This window comes from Phlebotomus papatasi, chromosome 1 (assembly GCF_024763615.1).
Source record: "Phlebotomus papatasi isolate M1 chromosome 1, Ppap_2.1, whole genome shotgun sequence".
Taxonomy (NCBI): Eukaryota; Metazoa; Arthropoda; class Insecta; order Diptera; family Psychodidae; genus Phlebotomus; species Phlebotomus papatasi.
In genome coordinates this window covers 77,496,882-77,519,065 of record NC_077222.1, presented here as the reverse complement: position 1 = coordinate 77,519,065, position 22,184 = coordinate 77,496,882, and the positions used below count along the sequence as shown (strand labels likewise).

General features: G+C 35.4%; 2 protein-coding genes and 1 long non-coding RNA gene across 3 annotated transcripts in view; 2 read left to right on the top strand and 1 right to left on the bottom strand.

The window, feature by feature from the left end:
• LOC129804262 (B-cell receptor-associated protein 31) overlaps positions 1–22,184 on the top strand; it is a 417,963-nt gene that overhangs the window by 233,930 nt on the left and 161,849 nt on the right. The gene's annotated exons all lie outside the window — the stretch shown is intronic.
• Positions 1–22,184, top strand: part of LOC129804244 (hemicentin-2-like) — a 74,362-nt gene that overhangs the window by 43,365 nt on the left and 8,813 nt on the right. The window contains exons 5-6 of the mRNA XM_055851386.1: positions 17,124–17,287; positions 21,331–21,389. Of these exons, the coding sequence (XP_055707361.1) occupies positions 17,124–17,287; positions 21,331–21,389 (223 nt within the window). The remainder of the gene's footprint in view (positions 1–17,123; positions 17,288–21,330; positions 21,390–22,184) is intronic.
• Positions 12,236–16,235, bottom strand: LOC129804311 (uncharacterized). Its single transcript, XR_008751971.1, has 3 exons — positions 15,103–16,235; positions 13,973–14,190; positions 12,236–12,440 (listed from the first exon to the last, which is right to left on the bottom strand). It is a non-coding gene; the product is annotated as an uncharacterized LOC129804311 (long non-coding RNA).

Here is a 22,184-nt window from a genome sequence, read left to right as displayed (position 1 = left end):
ACTCGTTCACACTGCTGCCATCCACCTAAGTTCACCTTCACACTCACCCCGGTCAGCGTCTTCCGGCATCCCAGCTCGAAAACGTACGACCTGTCAGAACTATTTCCTAGCAAAACAAGAATTTCCGCCTGCAGTTTGCCTCTAAACTTGAAACACTATCCCCAGCTCCATTGCTACACACCGGACTCTCTAAATATACCCAACACACTGGACAAAAGTAGAGGGGTAGCTAACTATGAATGATTCGTGATGTCGCAAAACCTTGTCACAAAACACTCTCGAATTATGCCACACGACCCCACGCAACACACTGAGGGATTTTCCTTCACAAAAGCCCTCAGCATATTTCCTTTCGACCTTCATCAAAATGTTTCCGAATAATTTCAAGAATAGCCCCTAGTCTATTCTTATAGGGTTTTTGCACTCGATGTCTTGGAAAAAAAAATTTTATCTGCATCATTTCATATATCACAGAGTTTTCCTTTTTTTCTATTTTATATATAAATAGAATCACAGTGGAATTCGTATTCCAATCTCTTTTAGTATGTAAAGTCACAAATCATACGGAAAATCCTTATAATTTTGCTTTCAAATTGTACAGAGATAATATCAATATCATTTGAAGACCACAGAAAGACCAAAAATTGTCTTCATTGAAATTCATAGCTTGGAAAAATCTCTTTGAATGTTTTATAATATTCATTGCATAAACCCTTAAAATGGAATAGTTGTTTCTTAAAGAGTTTAGATAAATTTTAAATAAAATTACCCATTATTGTTTTGTGGCATGGGATATTAGTTTTTCATAATAATGATTTCGTTCGATGAATTCTACATTATAGGGCAAAGGCTCATAATTTTGTCCAGTCTGCTTATAAGCATCGATGTTCCAAGTTTGAAGTGCGATATTTTCAATACTAATTGACTTTTTTAGTTACTCTCTTTTCAGAAGGGTTGTTTAGAGACTTGGCAAAGGTTTATTGTCTTTGTATTTACGAAAATTAGTCTTAATACGTTTAAAAATGAATTGATATGTAGCGGTGAATTTGACTCGAATTTTGGACAACTTGGTTATTAATTTGGACAACTTGGCTGTAAATTTGGACAGCTAATCCGCTTCAACAGGATGCCCATTTTTCTTCATTTCAAGAACCAATCTTACCAAGTCCTCTTCCTGTTCATGTAAGGGAAACGTAGAATGTCACAAGAAGCCCGGAAACTTTCCATATCATTCATTAAAGTGAGTTGACTTCGGTACTCCAAGTACGCTCAAATTTGTGCATTCCCTGGCCTTTTCGGGAGCTTTTCAAGGCATTTCTCGCTACATCTCTTTCGTAGAGATGATGCTTCTTTATTTCTCCAGGCATTTGTCCAACTTAGTCATCGGAAAAGCTAAAACTTCACGAAATTTCGAGAGAAAAACACCTGTCCAAAATAAGGAGTATTACCTCACTGGTAAATGTCTTAAATATTTCCCATTTTTCACACGAAAAATCTAATTCACAAGGCAAATCTCACTTCAGGTCAAATGTACAAATCACCATTAACATGAATCAACACAATATTCAATGAATATTTAATAATATCACTCAAGAAAAGCGAAGAAAAATTGTTGGTACTTTACCACAGCTAAATAAGACTGAAGTAAACCCGAAGTTCTGTCATATTTCTCGTAAGCAATTGCTCACACTGAATTTTCAACAAAAAGCAATTTCAACTTAAATCATATTCAAAATTTGAAGTATTTAGTGTTAAAATCGTGCAAAAAGAACAAATATTTAGATAGAATTCATTATTCATCAAATATTGGAATAAAAATACATCAATTTATTTTTAGTGTCCAATTTTATCCTCAAAGTGTCCAAAATAAGAAACTGGACAAAATTATGAGCCTTTCCCCTATAACTTTTATTTCTAAAAATCTTTGAGAAATATGCTCAAGATTCGATTCTAATTAAACGCTATACAGGTGCATAGCGAACGGGGCAAGAAAGGGCCATTGCCATTGCCATTCCTACATGATATTAAAATATTCGATATATTAAAAAAAGAAGTATAAAATGAAAATAATTAAAGAACATTTAGCTCTCCTTAATAAGGGTTAAAAATGCCTTTAGTGTTAGATAGGCCTTTAGTGTTAGGTAGTTTTACTGTTTTAAATGTCTTTTGTTGGATTTATGAGCTTTCCCAAAACACCAAAATAATTTAATTTGGATTAAAAATCGATGAAATATATTAAAATAATTCTGCAAAATATAATTTTTAAACTTTTGAAAATGGGTTTTTCTCAAAAAAAAAGCAAAAATGTCGTCTTAGAGGAGATTTTTGGAGTCGTAAAGAGGTTTTATATTCTATTTTTGATAAATTTCCCGGCATTTTCTTCAAGCAATCGTCTTCTTGGTGGCTTTAGCATGTTTTTAGCTTACAATCACTACCGAAAGATTGAATATAAATTTTTTTTAAAATTTCAAACGCGTCTAAAAGAACCGTTTCTTTCTTTATCGGAATTTCCACAAAATTAAATCCAATATTGCAAATATTTTAGACGTTTCGGAATTTTTTTTGATGAAGTGTTCTCGTATTTACAATGAGATCTTAAAAAAACGATTCGGAAATGGATTGATGATGTATTTTAAACGGAAAGCTTGCTAAAATCTTCCTGGGAGTTTCAATAAAGAAAATTAAAGCTGGCTGATATTTACATTTCGAAAAGTATTTGAAAAGTATCAAAATCGAATTAAAATTAATCGATAAAGAGTCTAAAAGCCTTTTTGGTCTAAGAATATCATTTTGAGATATTATTTTCGAAGGCTTCAATTTCAATTTTCTCCAATAAAAAGCTTTTCAGATCCATGAGAACGTTTTTCTACCCCCTTTGTCTAAATTCATCAAAATATGCCCAGAATTAGGATACGAAAAAAAATAGAGTGTCCTCGAAAATCAGTTCTTATAAGTAGATTTCGTTTTCGCTAAGGCCCATTATTATTAAGGATTTTATTAATTTTTAAGTACGCTCAAATTCGTAAAAATTGGACTCATTTTTGCAAATTTTTGATAAAACTATTTTTTGCATTCGAAAAAAGGTTTTATTTGGAGATAAACATCCAATTAGGTCACTCCTATTACTCAAATATTAGCTACATCCTTGACACTAAAATAGACCCTTTTATTAATCCTGAAAGATGGAGGCCTTAATCTATGTTTATATTGTATTCACAATTTTGTTCTTGGTATCCCGTGGCCCTCCTTCACCAATTGCTGACTAGACCTTTCACCCTGTATCCTCTACTGGTCCAACAAACCAAAACTGGAAGTTCGATTTTAATAATTTGAGAATAATTTTGTAAATTATGTAATTTTAGAATACTTTGAAGATTATTTCATTGACTTTTCTTTAAGTGTTAAGAGAATTATCAAACTTTAAGTTTGTTTAGCAAAACATTCCGCGGTGTTCGACTTTTTAAACTTTATAAATTAATAATGTTAGGGGAGACCAGTGTACATTTAGCCAGCAAATGAAGCTTTTTCTTCCCGTGCAATTTATGAACAAATGATAAAGTTTGACTAATGTTTTTATGTTTCTTAAATAACATTAGGATATTGGCTGTAGCTTAAAGCTCTAAAATTCCTGATTTTTGCTAGAGAAGATACATTGGCTACAAGTACCCCGGCCGGGGTGGATATAACCATTTTTGTGGTACTAATTACCATCAATTTTGCAGACAAAATTTTAAACTGGACCAAATCAACTTGTCAGAATATAAGTCGAATAAATCGATTTTTTGCAAAATTTGTTTATCCGCTTTTCGGGCACTCCTTGACACACTCTGCCTTCCTTGAGCATAATTGTACCGGAAAGTTAATTATTTCCAAAGTTATAGGAGATTCAAATCTTTAAAATCCTATACTCAGGATGTAAAATCTCAGCTTGAAATTGATCTCCTGTAAAATTGACCATTTGCGACTTCGTTTTATATTCTGATCCGTTGAAATATTGCTTCACTTAATACAATGAAATCCAAAAATGTTGATAATTATTATACGAGTGAAAAATATCTCTTAATTTACCTTTATTAAACCAGAAACAATGTATAAACTATGATATCTTAACTAGGAACTCAGCAAACCAAATACTGAACCATAATCTGTAACACCAAAATTACAATTTTATACCCATTTTATAAAAATACTTCTTAATTCTAGGATGACAGGATCAGACTTATAAATATTTCAGGAAATATAGGGATGTGTTCCCACTTTCATTAAAAAATTCTTTACTCAATGTACATTTTAAGGGAAACGAGAAAAAATGCACTGGCTAATTCTACCCCTGGCTTTGTACCCCGATCTCCGCTATACTGGAAATTAAAACAAAATTTCTAGTTTGAAGTCTGTGTTTGAGTCTTTTATAAACCTCAATCCATTAACGTCAACTATTCAATAATCCACAATTCATTTATTCCCATTGAACTCTACTCGAATGTACTGTTATTTAGGATCTCAGATTTTTACTTCATCACATATTTGATTCTTGGTTTAAAAAAAAAATCAGATATTCATTCATTACATGTATAGAAAGTCTGTGACCTTTGGTAATATTTCCGTGAATTAGACCCTAAAGTTCATTTCATGCTACTTTATCCCACACATAGAATCCAGAATATTGAATATAATAGAGCTGGAGAAAAGATATTCACTTTTTCGAGATTACACAGAGCTTTTTAATAACGCTGCTGGATATTTTTCCATATTATACCCATGCCCTAGGCGAGAGAGATTATTTATTCTTAGATATTCAAATAAAAAAAGAGCACATTGTATACACTCTGTATGCGAATCCTGACCAAACATAACCTTTAGGACGCTTCATGCTATGAAAATGTGAATGATTAAAAGGAACATTGAATGAGTAAAAACCTTTGCCGTTTAACATTATAATTTTTAAATGGACGAATGCTTTGAAATTAGGTTGTCTAAAGTCCTCTTGACAGAACAGATAGAAATTATCAAATTTATTAATGGATAAATCCATTAAAATATATCAGTTTGTATAACGATATTCGAGGTACCTTTTATCTGGTGCTTATGGCAAAAATTACACACAAAAACTTCTCAAAGATGCCATGCCTCGTTGAAAAATTCGCGAAAATGGGAGTGATATGACTCAAAAGCACGAGATGATACTATCCCACCCACCCCATCCTCTAATTTTAATTATTCATGTCTAGTGTTCCTCCATAACTTTGTTACGCTCTTATCCACATGGAGAAACATTTATAGTACCTGACGCCCAGTTTCATCTTCTTTTTACTGCTCGAACTTTATAGAAAAGCGGTATCTATAATCCCATAATATCTATCCTTGAAATATCCATTCCCGATCATTATGATCTTACAATTTTAACGATTACCTAAAAAATATGTTGCAACGTGTAGCATTAATAATTATTCATCCATTCTTCTATTTTATGAAAGAGTTCAAATGAATACAGATAGCAGCTTCAAGTTTTCGAGAGAAACCCCCTCCTGAAATTCGAGGATCTTAATTTTAACCTCCGTCTTTCTTATACTAATCATTTTTATTATTTGTGATAATTTGAAATACGACTATCATCCTTCTTTAACGGTTTTTTTTCAAATTCAACAAATTAAGAGGTTAAAGTTAAACCTTTAAGAACGATTGGATCACCGGTGGCACAAAAACGAAATTTTTTCTACGGGTAACTAAAGTTTCGCTTTGCTCTAAAAAATCAGGAAAAAATACTTTTTCAGACTCTCAATTTTTGATCCTCTCGTCTTTAAAGGGCTAACAAGTCAAGAAACGTATTTCTTTACTAACTTTATTATTTCTTTACTTTATAAATCGGTAGTGAATTGGTAATAAACTAATTGATTTTGTTATTGTTTTGGACTGGTTTTAAAATTATTTTGAAATTATTTCAAAATGATTGTAAACCGATAATGTAAAAGTGATGCAGCAAAAAATTTAATGTTAAGCTTATATAAACTTATGGAACATTATGATTCTGGATCAGATCTCTCGGTGTTCGTCAGGGGCAGCTTCTTTAATAATAATAATAATGGTGGCAACATTCCATAGAGGAACTTGGGCCTTCCGGCAAGGGGAGTTCGGAACTTCAACTTTCTTATACGTCATCAGATTGTTACTGAATGTAATTCGAACACCTTTAACGCCAGAAAAATTCCTGGTGGCCTAAAGGCGATTCAAACTCGGAACACTTGCATCATAGAGCGAGTACTCTGCCACTTGACCCATTGAGTGGCCTCCAATATTTGAGCAGCTTCTTTCCCTCAATTAAAAACTCTAAATTTTTCTCCAAAGCTTTCGACCCTTGGTATGGGTCTTCCTAAGTACCAAGAGCCGAAAGCTTTGGAGAAAAATTTTGAGTTTTTAATTTAGGAAAAGAAGTTGCCCCTGACGAACGGCAGTAAATCTGAATCCAATATAATCCATCAGATACTCCACCATACCAGGTTATTATTCTTTTACTGCAAATTTAGTTAATAATAATAATAATAATAATAATAATAATAATAGTTTATTTAATTCACAATAATAGGGTCATCCCTCTTACAATTGTGAAAAAAGAAAAAGAGAAAAAAAAAATTACAAAAAAAATTAATACATCAAAATGAGAAAAAAAATGAAAAATAAACAAAAAGAAGAAAAATTTAGGCGATAATTTCTCAAGGCTCAGCCCGAAAATGCCGCCGAATAGCATCCGCAGAGTTACGGCTATTAGCCGGAATGGAGTTGTGAAGTACTATGCCCTTTACAAACAGTGTGCGATAAAGGCAGTCACTGTTAGATTTAGGTACTATAAGTCCTCGAACCCTTGCCGAACCCCCCCTAACCAGAAGATTCGATAGGTACTCAGGACGTCCAAAAAGCAACAAGTTGAACAAAAAGAGCACTGCTCTCATGTTCAGAAGAGAAGTCAGGTCACAACCAACAAATACATTGCGATGAGGAGTAATGTGGTCACGGCGATTTAAGCCGCAAATATACCTGACACAATTATTAAAAGCAACTGTTAAGCGACGAATTGTGTCACTATCCGCCGCGAAGAAAAGCTCTGCACCGTAATGAAAAAAAGGAAGAAGAAGCGCTCGCGCGAGAATCAAGCGAGTATCATAAGGCGTGATGTCCCGGAATCGTCTGAGGGTATATAGAGAATAGTTGACCTTGCGGCAAATGGATGTGGCATGATCAGACCATGAGAGGGTTGAATTGAAGATGATACCAAGGTTTTTGACCTGATCAACGTAAGGGATAATCTCTCCGTTAAGGAACAAGGGATAAGAAGTAGAGGATAATGTTTTCTTTGAGATAATGATTGCTTGAGACTTTTTGGGATTCAAAATCAAGCCGTTTGAAGTTGCCCAGTGCTCAATACTAGAGAGGTTTGAATTCATGAGATTAAAAGCATTTAGAGGATTGGAAGGATCACCCTCAACGTAAATTTGGAGGTCATCTGCATAGAGATGAAATAAGCAATTATGTAATACTGTAGGCAAATCATTAATAAAGAGGGAAAACATAAGAGGGCCAAGAATGGAACCTTGACCAATGCCTCTACTTAAGGAACAAGGTGGTGAAACATCTTCACCAAATTTGACAATTTGAGATCTTCCTGTGAAGTAAGATCGAATGAGGGCAATAGCTGAGGATGAGAAATTGAAGTATGCAAACAATTTATAGCAGAGAAGATTGTGAGGGAGACTATCGAAAGCCTTTGTGAAGTCCAGAAGAACTAAAATCACAAAGTGACCACGATCGATAGCCGAAGAGATGTCATGATTAACCTTGAGAAGAGCCGACGTAGTGCTGTGACCCTTTCGGAAGCCCGACTGAAAGTCACAAAGCAGACCATTGTCGGTTAAATACTGGGAAATTTGTTCGTGAAGAAGGTTTTCAAAAGCTTTTGAAAGAATAGGAAGAAGACTAATAGGCCGAAAGTCAGAAACAGATTTAGGATTCGACGTTTTGGGAATCGGAACAACAAGTGCTCGTTTCCAAGAATCCGGAAAAGTGGAAGTTGTGATAATGTGGTTGAAGAGATCTGTGAGCACTGGGATGATTACCGGGAGGAGAATCTTAATGAAATCTAGAGAAATACCATCACACCCCATAGCACCCGACTTGACACGGGAAATAGCGAAAATAACATCTGCTTGTGCGAAGCAGATGAAGCTAAAACCCTCCCAGGGCGCTGAGGGAAGCGATGGACAGACTAAGGAATCAGCAGATGTAGAAGAAAAGAATGAGCATAGAGCAAAAGCTGAAAGAGAGTTCACCTCCCCATGTGAGACAGATGGTCGCATACCAAGCTTTTTAATATTGGACCAAAGTGTTCTCGATGGAAGCTTAGGGTTTAAGCTTCTATTAAAATGTTGTTTCTTGCGAAACTTGATATGATTTCGAACTCTATTTCGTAATCTCCTAAAAATGGCCCAATCAACCTGATTGCGAGAACGCTTCCATTTAATATATGCAGAGTCCCTGCGCTTAATAAGATTCACGACACTGTCATCAATCCAAGGAGTGGACAAGGGAGGGATAATTGAGCGCTTCTTGGGCACTACTCTCTCAAATAAATCGTTGATAAAAGATGTAAAAACTTGTACTTTCTTGGTGGCTGAAGTTTCAAGGTATAAATTACCCCAACAGAGCTCTAAAGCAGCAGAACATGCAACCTTGCTATCACAGCGCTTAATATCGAAGATGATTTTAAATTTATTAGACGGTTTAGGAAATCGCATATTATAAGAAGCAAAGATTAAGTCGTGGTCTGATATACCAGGAAGAGGAGCCTGGCCGTATTCAAGTACTCTTTGTGAATCATGGGAGGGAAGAATCATTAAATCGAGAAGTGACCCCATACGAGTTGGGCTAAAAGGTACATGATGAAGAGAGTGCTCAGATAGGAATTCTAGGAATTTTTTGGCTATTGAAGTTTCAGCGTTGAGATTAACATTAAAATCACCCAGAACCATAAAGTTGTCGTATGATAGCACCAAATCAAACAGACCTTCAATATCCATAAGACTCGTTACTGGAGGTGGGTAGTAACAGGTGAAAATATTTAGAGTTAAGTCAGGGAATTTGACACTTAGGCCAATATACTCCAACCTACCGAAAGTGCCGTTGCAGAGCACAGAAGAATTGAGGCAATTTCGGACATAAATACCGACACCACCTCCTCTCTTTTGACCAGATCTATCACTTCTTAGAAGTCGAAAGTCCTGAGCACCAACCGACTCCATGGAGTCGGAGGAGTCAAGCCAGGTCTCGGAGACACACAGTACCGAAATGGAGGATTTTCTTAGAAGAGCACGAATCTCATCAATATGGCGCCTAATGCTGCGCGCATTTATATGAGCAATAATTGAAGAAAAACGCGGATTAGTTATAAGGTAATTCTTATAACTAATAGTAACTAACTTAATAGTTCATAAACGAATTAAGTATCTTTTTATAAACGTAATATAAGCTTCTTATTACTTTTTTTTGTAAAAATAAAATGCTGATACCGAACAGTTCATATATGTTAGGGCAATCATATAGCAGAATATACCTTAAAAAAGCATAGAAGAGGATCTGGTAGCTCAGATTATCTACAGTCAACCTCGCAATGCTTGTAACTTGGAGTCCTTGGGGTGCTTGGAATTCACAAGGGTTCCAAATTCGGTTTTAAATTGTATTTGTATGTGGGTAAAGAATCGAGCCGAATAAAGTGATCTGGTGAAATAATAACTTTTCGATACTAGAATCGACAGTATCAATCTAATATCTGTTAGATTTAGTGAATAACGGACATTTAAACATTATTAGACCATATATTGTAAACTAAATCATGTAAACTAAATAATCAAGGATTCAGAATTAGGGCATTGGCATTCATCGGATGGGATTTGAATTTAAATTCTTGGGTGTTTCTCTTTAAGAATTTTCCATTTTTGTGTAGGGTTTCCATGTTTAAAAAACTGTAAAGAAAATCTCTTTGCAAACCTTGTGCATTACGATAATGGTGCACCCAACCGGCAAAGCCCGTGATTGGCAACGAGACATTATCAGAGTTAGGGATGCTCAAAACATTTACCCTGTGTATATATAAGACCGATCGAAGATGGTTAACCGAAACGTAGCATTAGAATAGCTACGACCATGAAAAAATCACAGCAGTAGATTTTGCAAAGCTCAAAGCTCAAACTTCTAAGCAGCAGGATACCCTATAGACCCGCAAAACAACTTTATTCATTTACAAATTAAAATCAAAACCAATTTCCATGTGTAGAGCATCAAAAGTCAGGAATTCGAGCATTCCACAAAGCTGGGAAGCTTTGCCACCCCCTTTTGTATCTATCTGCAAAATATGTTATTATATGATGGTGGTCGCTACAGAGATATATAGTACAGTTGTTTAAAATTTCCACATTTCTCTTACCCTAATCCAACAATCTTTTTTCGCACACTCACCGTGTTCTCTAAAACCCAGAGAGTCCGACATAGTAATAAAACGTGAATAAAAATAATACTTTTTGTTCTGCCTCTCAAAGGCAATGTTGAAGCCCCTCGTATAGTAAATATCATATACCCACACTTTGGACTTTGCTTCGACATTTGCAAACAAAAAAAAACTGTTAAAAAACGCTGAAAATGAAGGTGATGGGTAAAAAAAATTCAGAGTAGGAAGTTGAAAAAAATGTTAATTTGATACAGCCTCCCTTTTTCAAGCACATACAAATTTATTATTCATGTTGTCAACATTTATGACACAGAAAGTAGGTTGTTTGGCTTCCTAAAGAACACTTTCTATAATAAGATACTGCAATAAAAAATTTGGGTAGGTGAAATTATTAAGAGTCTCAATAAATCCTCCATATTTACTTACGGAAATCTTGCAAAATTTGCACTTAATTTCATTTAGAAGAACTTTATCAAATTTAGGCATATTTGTATTATAAAGCTAAGGGCCTTGACAGACCTGAGGATTAACCGAGAGACGGCTTATCGTAATTATATTCGGAATAGTGATTAAACTTAATTTCCATCATTTTCCACTAAGTCGTCTCTCGGCTGAAGTCGTAAGTGTGTATAGGGCATAAGCATCAAAGTCTTAAATTTGAAACGTAATATTTCTAACACGAATTGAAATTTTATGTTCCTTCTTTTTTTTAAGAATGTTGCTTAGAGCCTCAGTGGATCAGTTGGTAGAGTAGTGTCTCTATGACTGTGAGGTCTCGGGTTCGAAACTCGGAAGCTGCAGATTTTATAGCCGCCGGCCATATCGAATTAGTCCAGTGAATAGATGAAATAAGAAAAATCCGGCGCGATCCAATGGAAATTCCATTGGTAACAGAATGGAATGTTCCATGCGTCCACTTGGTGAAATCCACCCTTTATCCCCCTGGATTCCCCTGTAGAAGTACATTGTAATTTTGCATTGGCGCGTCACGCAATTTCCATGGGAATCTACCAGCCTCGGTGGTGGTGTTATCCAGTGGAAATCCATGGGCATTCCCGTTGAAATTCTAAAGCTGCCGCATGGTAATTTCCACTGGTACTCTATGGGAAATCCATGAGTACTCTCGGAAAATTGGCCGGTATTTTCCCATGGGACACCAAGGGAATTCCTGTGGTAAGTTCCGTACCTGGGAGGGGTAATTTCCACTGGTACTCCACTGGCACTCCATGGGTGATCTCGGAAAACCGGCCGGTGTTTTCCCATGGGATACCAATGGCAACCCAGTGGTAACTGCTTTACCTGGGCGGGGTAATTTCCACTGGTACTCCACTGGCACTCCATGGGTGATCTTGGAAAACCAGCCGGTATTTTCGCATGGGATACCAATGGAATCCACATGGTAAGAGCTGTACCATGTCATTCCACTGGCAGACCATTGCGTTGGCAATTCATGGATGTTAAGAAATGTTTCCTCTTGATGACTTGGTGCTGGATGAGAGCGATGGCGATGCAACAGAAGATCCTCTTTTAGCACTATACTCTTCGAATGCGGCGAAAGTATTGTCATATCGATGATACTAAGAATCTCTTGGAGTTGACATGTCAATTCTATGCGACCTTCTTTTTTTATGCCTAATGAAATATCTCCATTCTATTAAAGAATATACTTTTCTGTAAGCGTTCAGGCAATTTTTGTACTTCAGATTATCGTTCAAGCTTGAGACTAAAGTAATAACACTGGTCATATATAGCAGAGAACATTTTATTTCATGTATTAACTTCACTTTTTTAATAAAATTAAAAAAAAAAATAATACATTTAATTTAAAAAAAAAATCTAATTAAACTTCAAATTAATTTAATGTTCAGATACATATATAAAAAATATTGACGTGATTGAAAAAATATTTACATTATAATGAATTACAAAAGAAGCAGGAATCGTTGATCACCTAGAAAGAAAAGTTGAAAAAAAGTAACCGTTACTAGCCACTCATCCAAATTTTCATGAGCATGACTTGATTTTTAGAGATAGGTATGCCTAGCTAATTTACGTAAATAAATGTGCACGCTGAAATTCCCCATTGACTAATAATAAATAATGCTGGCGCGACATTCCATGAAGGAACTGGGCCTTCCCGCAAGGAGATTTCTAGACATGCTATATTATTTTTTCTTGTACGGGATGAGGTTGCCAGTTCCATGCCCCGTGGAGTCAAGTGCAGTGAAGCTCACTGGATGCAATCCGAACACCTTTAACGCCAGAAAACTTCCTGGTGACCTAAAGGGGATTCGAAACCGGGACACTTGCATCATAGAGCGAGTGCTCTACCACTTGACCCATTGAGTGCCAAATATTCCATTGAATAATGGCTCTGAAAAATTACCCACAGCATATAAAAAATACAAATATTTACGGAAATATAATTTTATTGGGATTTCTCTGAAATTTTGGTTCTTTTTTTAGACCAATGGCTTTTCGCCGCATTTTTTTTAATATTCCCTTCATTAAGGAGTTGACGACAAAGCCCTTTCCACGATAATGGATCGTTTTCTTCCACTTCCTCGCAAAATCCGCCGAATTTTCGGCTGTCTGGCCTGCTTCCTGAGATTTGTCTTCAAAATTACCCAGTATTTCTCAATCTTCCGGACTGCAGGACAGGTTAAACATCTTTCCCACAGCCTTAGAATTGGAATCCTTTGAAAAGATGATCGTTGTGTTTCCGGGACCTTGTTTTAGTACGTTGATGATGTTTGCCGGTTCGATGGGGAACAGCCTAAGTTTTATAGGTTATGAAACCATTCCTCTTTTTGTTTTTATAGACCAAGCTCCATAAAAAAAGAATAATGCTGGGACCCACCTCTTTCCATCTGCAAAGCTTCTCAAAACACATTCATATGTTGTCTAATGATGAATATGAAAATAAATATGGCCTATACAACGAGTGATTCGGGATTTTCTGCCGTCTTGCCCGATGAGGTCGGTCTTGAAGTCGGTGGCAGCCGCAGATGTTTTAAGAGAAAATAAATCTATCTATCTATCTATAAAAAAGGTATATATTAAAGAGTAAAAGAGTATTCAGTAGAGTAAAATAGGAAAAAGGATACTTACTAAAAAAAAATCAAAATGTTCACTTAATTTCACTTCGAAAGTACAAATCGACAGGTCCGGAGGCGTCGATAAGCTAGTGGCGAGAATTATCGACACTAGCGACAAAAATGCAAGTTATTATCTCGATTGTCCATAAATGGACATTCGACAATAGCGATGGATCGCAATGAGACAGTTATCATTTCACCTGATTAATAAATTATCTTAAAATTACATCGACGAAAAAAAACGAAGTCCGAATCCTCCTGAATTTGACTGCATATCATACGAATCGAAAATTCATCGTGCACACGCTACTTTAATTTACTACAATAGTGCTATTGTATGTTTTTTTTATAATTTGGTAGACTACAAATTATTAAAGACACTCACCTTACACAGCTTACGATTTAGACGATAGATAGATGTATGAGTAGATTCAGACGATTTCAAATCTCGCTGAGTATATGGCCCAGGTACTGCTGAAGTGTTCTTTGGTAATGGAATTGCTGGCGTTGCCTTCTTACGCTTTCTGCATGGCCTATTGCTGTCTTTGATTTGACCGACTATTTTGGCACAGGACTTCATCGCCTTATCGTGTATAATATGGTCTATAAAATATGAAAAGCTTATTTATTTTATTTGTTTATACAAATAATACAAATCCATTTCTATACAAGGAGCCCACATTGCTCAGGGCTTCTCTCCTATTTCTTCCAGAAAATCGTAGATATTGTATAGGATTTCCTTGATCATTTTATTGAATGTACCCAAAATACTAACGCCGATCAGATTATTCTTCATACTTTCACAAGGAAATCCCCTAAATTCTTAGGATTGTGTTGTAAATTTTCAGAAATACCCAAGATAAAAGTGTTTGTTGTAAGATTTACCAGAGAAGGGAAGCAGTATGAGCCTCCTTATCAACATGGGTGTCTATAATATATTTAACAAAATATACAAGAAAATCCCAAAAATCTCACGTTTTCTGCGGAAGCGCAGTAAAAATCTTCTGAACAATAAAATAAAATTAAAAAAAAGAGAATATTTTACAAAATATATAAGAAAAATCTAAGAAAATCTTTGCATTTTTGGAGGAAGTAGGTAAAATCTCTTGTTCATTATAGCTTTCTTGGGTATTTTCAACAAAATATACAAGAAAAAATTTTGCATGACTTTCCGGAAAGCGAATAAACAGCAATAAAATGGATTTTATGTGCTGTTGAATTGTGAATATATAAGAAAAATCGGCGCGATCCAATGGAAATTCCACTGGTAACAGAGTGGAATTATCCACGTGTCCACTTGGTGAATTCCACCCTTAATCCCCTTGGATTCCACTGGTGAAGTATATTGTAATTTTGTATTGACGCGTCACGCAGTTTCCATGGGTATCTACCAGCCTCGGTGGCGGTATTACCCACTGGATATTCAAATATCTCAACTAATTTGGAAAATATTCAAGAAAAACTTGTGACTCAAAGTTGATTTGACGGTATTTTCTTTTCTAAATGGCGTCTTACCTTGTCAACACAAAGAATGAGACGGAGAAGATGATTTTTTTGTGTTTCGCGCACTAAATTTCTTTATTTCGCATTGAAAACCGTGTCACTTTATTTAACTAGTTCTATTGTTCATCCCGCACACTTTTGTCACTGGTTTTTCAAAGTTTTAATTGTATTTTTTTCACAAATAACTGCACAAGAACCAATTCACCACGACTTCCAGAAAAATCCGTGAGCAATGCGCGTGCGCTGAAATGGCGTTATTTACTCATCGAACGCATCATCGACTCGTCGATTACATTTGAAATACAGAGACCGTTGTGATAAATTCTTTCGATTAATATTAAAATAGACATATCGCAGAGTGAAATCTTTTTTTTTTTTAATAAAATAGAACACTGGAACTTTCCATGGTGCTCCACACAAATTCTTCTGGAATTTTCCACCTGGAAGTAGGAATTCACCACTTTGAAGTTTCTATGGGAAAACCTTCGGAGTGCCCATGGTGATTTCCATCCATCACCAGGGAAAATTTCACTGTTGTTTCACTCATATAACCGTGGTGAGAAACCACAGGATTACCAGTGGATATTACCATGTGTATGAGTGTATATAACCGTGGGAGAACCAAGGGTCTTCCACTGGATGTTTACACTGGAATATTCCACTGGTACTCCACATGAATTCCTTTGGGATTTTCCATCTGAAAGATGGAATTTTCCACCTGGAACTTTCTACGGGAAAACCCTTGGACTACCCATGGTGATATCCACTCATCACCCTGGAAATTTCCACTGTCATTCCACTCATATAACCATGGTGGAAAACCAGAGGATTACCAGTGGAAATTTCCGGGGGTATCACTGAAAAATCCCTTGGGAAACCCCATGGACTACCACTGGATATTGCTGCTGGAAATTTCCACTGGTATTCCGCACGGATTCCATGGGAGTCTACCCGTGGTATATCTCAAAGGGAAAACCACTGGATTAACCCTGGTGTTTTCCACCCATATAAAGGGAAATTTCCGTCCTTATTCCATGCGGAACACCAGGGGTAAGAATCCAGGTGGAAAGCTAAGGGATCTCCAGTGGTTATTTCCATGGGCACTCATGGAAATATCCGGTCTGTCATCCGTGGCTGGATCCATTTCTTATTGCCTAATGCATTGTCAATGAACCGCTTAAAAAAAACAAGAGAGGCTGGGACAGAAACGAGTTCGGCATAAAGAGATCTGTCGATACAAATACACATTCACTGCAACTGATCCAACCAAGGCTGGTCTGCCGCAATATAAACACGTCACTGTGTGTGTACCTCTAGCATACAGAAGCCGATATATCGATCTGGAGGACCGCTTTGGAGGTTAAGATAGAATAGAGTAATGGGGAGTGCATAATGGACCCAAATAAGTGGCCTGGATGCAGCGGAACCGATAAAGGTTTAAGCCGACCCATAGACAAATCTTAATCTTAAGAGTGTTGCTTGGAACCTTGTTGATTGTTTCTCTTATTCATTATACATTTTAATGAATAAAGATATAGACCAGACATTGCTTTAGGTAATTTTACGGCCACCCTAATTTTCATAGTTCTGTGTCCCTCCGGAACTTTTCTAAAATCTTTTCCACACCTTCTCGTTCTAGATAATGAAAAATAAACTAAAAATTCATGCAAATTTGAGGAACAATAAAGTTGCAGAAATTCCAAGCTGTCCGAAATTTGATACAGTACCCCTTCAAGGAAATTTATGATGCTTAAGAAAAACATTTTTGAACTTTTAGATGGTGTAATAATACGCTGGTAAATAATCCTTGAAATCTTAAACTATTCTCATTAAAAAAAAAATTCTTCGGAAAACTGGAAAAAGTCTGTCTAATTTTGTGTCACATGGAATATATTCAAGTGGATTAAAGATAAATTTTCGAAAGTCTCATGCATGAAAAAATCACAAACACAAGTGTCTCCATACCACTGAAAAAAAACCCTTGATATAGTTTATGGTTATATACATTTTGAAATATTCTATCTCTACTGCAGGATAAAATTCATCGCCGACGATAGATTCCAATCATTCTATGTGGAGCACACAGGGTTCTGGACTCTTCAAATTAAATACGTCCAGGCTAGAGATGCAGGACTATATGAGTGTCAAGTGTCGGCTGAGCCAAAAGTTAGTGCACGAGTTCATCTGCATGTTGTAGGTGAGTTAATTGCTAAATTCTGTCAGGGATATAGTGCTTCCCTCTTAAGGATTTGTATTTTTTGCCCTACTCGAAAAATAGCTCTGTTGCAGATATTTCCAGGAAAATATCCCTTTTCCTTGCATATATCGCATCCCATTCCAACCCTTCAGCTCATTTGCTCCATTTGCGTCCCTAAGTGTATCATCATGAGCTAGAAAAGTTAGCTCCAAGTAATGGTATATGTACATCTTGGAAGTCTTGGAATGGGATTCTTTATCAAAAATTATATTTTATGCAATAAACTGGGGGTAATTCTGACAAAATTGTGTAAATTTCACCAGTTTATATGCACAAAATTATACCCCAATTCAGCCCCATACACATTCTCAGCCTCACTTATATGCAGGAAATCCAAAAATTCTACTGGTGGCTCATGTGGATAACAAGACCCATCTATATACCACTTAAATTTTCTTGGAAATTCTCGTGCCTCCACTCTGAATCTGTCTTCTGGGACACGTGAACGCACAAAACTGGAAAGCTCGTTGAGATAATCAACTCAAGAGGTGAATAACTAATGAATGCTCGAGCATCTCAAGTGGTGCGAATACTCTTAGCTTTCTAATCATTTTTAAGAATTCGATGAACTGAAAGTGGTTCCATTGAGAATATTATAATATCCTTCTATGAGCTTTTCAGAATATTCATCAAATTGAATTTGCATACAGTGAAAAGCTAACGTATAAGAGATTTATATTATAAAAGCAAGGAGCAATTATTTTTAACCTGTGCTGAAAGATTCGGAATTATTTGTTAGCAATAGCTTTTTCCCAACGGTTAAACTCTCAGTTGTATTTGAATTGATATCGTTGATGTCTGTAAGAGCGGTGTCGAGTTCTCCTAAGAACGTTTGTATAAATGTTAACCTTTAGGGTGGAATCACCAGTTCTCGCCAGTGCCCCACTTCTCGCCACTTACATTGAAATCGCTATTTTTCGAAATTTATGAAATAAATGAGTCGCAATTTTTTTGTATTGTCTCTGCTTCTACGCATAGAATCAAAAAATAATAATTATTCGTTTTGGATTCACGATTTTAATCACTTTTTAGAGCAATATTTTAAGCAAGTGCATCGAATCCAACATCTCTTACCAAATGTACTAAGTGTCGTCAAATTTTCATCAGGCCAAAAATACCTATTTGGGTAAATAATTTGTCTATTGAATATTTAATTGCACTTGTGGAATACATAAAATTTGTATTTAGTCAATTAATATTTCATTTTATATTATTTTTGTATAAAAATGAGGCATGGCGAGAAGTGGTAATATTCTGGAATTGATTTTACCACCTGTCGCCATATCTTTTCAATAGGCGACGCTAACTTCACTTCGTACATTCTCAGTTGTCAAATCTGCATTGTTTACTTTCTGCAAAAGCCCCATAATTTGATTTCTCAAATAAAAGTGAAGAAAAATCATTTAAAGAGAGTAATAATAAAGTGATCACAAGGAAAGAGAAATGGTGAATGTATTCTTTTCATAGCATTGCCTAAAATAACCGAGTGTGGTTCTTTTCAAGTGGGTGGCGAGAAGTGGTTACAAATTTTACAAAACTGGCGAAAAGTGGTAAAAAGTGGCGACGAAATGGTTATTTTTGCATTATTAATAAAAATCAGTTTTTTAAGTAGTCCAGCGTTATGTTCTAGGATTATTGTTTTCACGTATCTAGAGCCAATACATCTAAGTAACTTTGTGTCAAATTTGACTTATCTTGTAACAAGGATTCAAAAGTTATGATTAAATGAATTTAATTTTTTCCTAAACATGGCGATAGCCGGTTATTCCACCCTAACTTTACCCTTCGGGAGGGGTATCGTGGAAAAGTTTAGTAATGAGACCTAGCTCATAATGTTTCTCGGTATGAAGTAGATCGATAAAAGGAAACGCTGAGAAAATACTATTACTCTAATAAATCTAGGTTTAAAACTATTTTTAACAGAGATAGTTCGGTCTAGATGTCTAACAATAGTTTTTTCCAAATATTCCCATTCCTCTCGTTCAGTAATAATCTTCCCGATTTGAGAACCCTCTCCGGTTGAGTTTTTTTCTGTACCGATTCGACATTCCATAAAACTACATTAAAATTAGCAGCAAGCGTTTACACTCTGTTATTGCAATTGTTGGTGATTGAAAGTATCAATAATACCAAAATTCGAAATGGCAGAACAAATGGAACGAAATGGCGAATACGTGAACTTGGACTTTAGACTTCCGGTAGATTTTCGAATAGGTTTGACTTAGCTTTTGTGTGGCTTTATATCTTCGAAAGGTTATTACTGAACGAGCAATCTTTTATAACTCAGCGGTGTTTTTAGAATATTTTCAATAAAGATATAAAAATTACCTTGCCCTTGACCTTGACCTCGATCATACCGGTTATTCTCAAACGCAAAGATTAAACAATTCTCATGGATGAATTTCTCGATAATCCTCTCCAATTTTTTTTAATGTTTTTTGAATGTCAATTAAGTATGATCTAATTTGGATCATACTTAATTGTTTAACTATGGTTTCCAATACAAAAACTTTAAAATATTTGTACTAAATTTTGATCAAAATCAAGCATTTTGATACGATTCGCGTGCGCAACCGATTTGCGAGTACTTCAAAATTCAATTACGGGTACTTTACCGATTCATTACCGGTCAGGTCTCATGCAACCGGGTTTGAAATTTAAAGAACATTCAAAAAAAATCTAAATTTGAGCAAATCGATTGAAAAATAGGTCCTCCAAAGTGGTTTAATTTTGGACCTTCGAAAATTCGATATCGAAATGTTTTTCGAACATAGGTGTCTAAGAGCGAAATATTCAACTTGACTGCCTCTAAAGTGTATTCGAAAATGAAAAAAAAACTGTAGGAGTCGTTTTCTAAATGTACAAAAAAAACTGGTTTTAGAGGGGAAGGATGGCGGTTGGGGAAAAAGGAACAAAGACTGTCCGAGATAATATTGACTTATGCCGGCTTCAGACTGGAGGCCTAGCCCAGTTCCCGAAGGTCTCAAACATCTAAATAACAAGCAATTTTATTGATTTTTCAAAATCTAATGGAACATTTGCCATTAATATCCGATCCTAAATAACAATTTCCTAAAATATCGTGCCTGATAAGGAATTAGAGGACTTAAGCCAGATGGCTAAGCCTTAGGTCTAAAGCCCGTATTACGGAGGGGGGTCGTCGAACCCCCCGTTTGACCTCTATCCGTGTCACAAATTGAATAAAGTGGATTATATAACTGCTCTCTCTTTGAGTTCGTGCTGTAAAATGAAGTGTTCGAAGGCAGAGAGTGTATATGAAACCTAAAAAAATTCCCTAAAAAGTATAACATCGCCTTTAAATATTTTTTAAAGCCAATTGAAAACTATACCTCTCCCGTTATTTACTTTTGAAAAAAAAATTACTTGTTACAGTGCAATGGTAGACTTTCATAAGATTTACTTTGAAAAGAATATTCTTTTGCTAGTTAAATAAAACCCCAAAAAAATAGAATAAATAGTCGTTTTTCTTTAATTATACTCTATCGTCTATAGTTTCGCAGATACTAGAGAAGATGGATTTTTCTACAATTGTTCAAAGGAAAAGTAATTAAATTCAGTATTTTTTTTTCTTAAGAGAAAATCAACAGAAACTTGTCCTTAGGGTAGTTTTTGAATAATTTCTTTTAGTAAAAATTCCGCTGATGTAGTTTAGTGTAAAAGATAATGAAGTACAAGAATAATTTGAATTATCACTTGAAATAGTAGATGTTAGAAAGAGGAAAATACCCTTGGGCACTTGTCTAAACATACCGAGAGTTAACTCAATGGGATGATGGCGCATTTCCCAAGAGCTCCCTTCATTATTTCACCCATTTTGTAACTCATTCACAAATTTACTCTGCTTGACAAAATACAAAATAGCTGAGAAAGAGAAAAAAATAAAGTGTAGCAAAAATTGTCCTTTAGCACTATGCTACATGAATGCAGAAATTCTGGCTCTCATGCAATTTATTCTTTTGCAGTTCCTCGCACTGAACTTGTGGGTGTCCCAGATCGCTATGTAAAGGCCGGCAGTACTGTGGTAAGCATCTAGATGCCACTTGATAATGCATTCAGACTGTTGGTGGTTGCTTCACTGATTATCCACAGCTACCCTTTAAATGCTCTTTAATTGGTCTGCTTTATCTTTCACTTTCCGTGTGACACAGAAGACTAAGGGTGGTTTTTTTGTATTCACCCACGTCCTCTACAACCTTGCACATTAACACTACCGAATCCAGGTGGTTTTCTTTAAGACATGTAGTTCTGGTGATTATCTGAATTGCAACTAATTGATATTCGCCACAGGAAAGAAAATTATTAAAACATTTGGTGTGATTTTTTCCTGAATTTTAAGGAAAATTAAACTTAGTTCCATTTAGAGATTATTCCTTTTTAATCCTTTAACGACGAGACACTTTTTACGGACTGAAAATCAACAATAAAAATTAAACTGAGAAACATAATCAATGATAAGTCCTACATCTAACCTTGGAAAGTCCAACAGAATCTAATTCGGTCTATTTTGTGCTTCTATGAACAATAGGGACAAAAATAGCCCAAAAATTTAAGTAATTTTTCTGACAATACCAATGAATAATATTTTTCGCCTTAATGAAAAATATTACGTATGAGTATTATAGTTTTTATTGCCAAAAGAGTTTTGCTCAAAAAATATTAGAAGTATAAAAAATAAATAAAATCATTTATGAATTTGAGAATTTAAAAATTCGCCATTTTTGAGCTTAAATATTTACTATATAGCAAATAGCTAAAGACTTGCAAAAAATAACTTTGGGTAGTCAGGAAAAATTATTTTCTTTATGGGACACCGGTG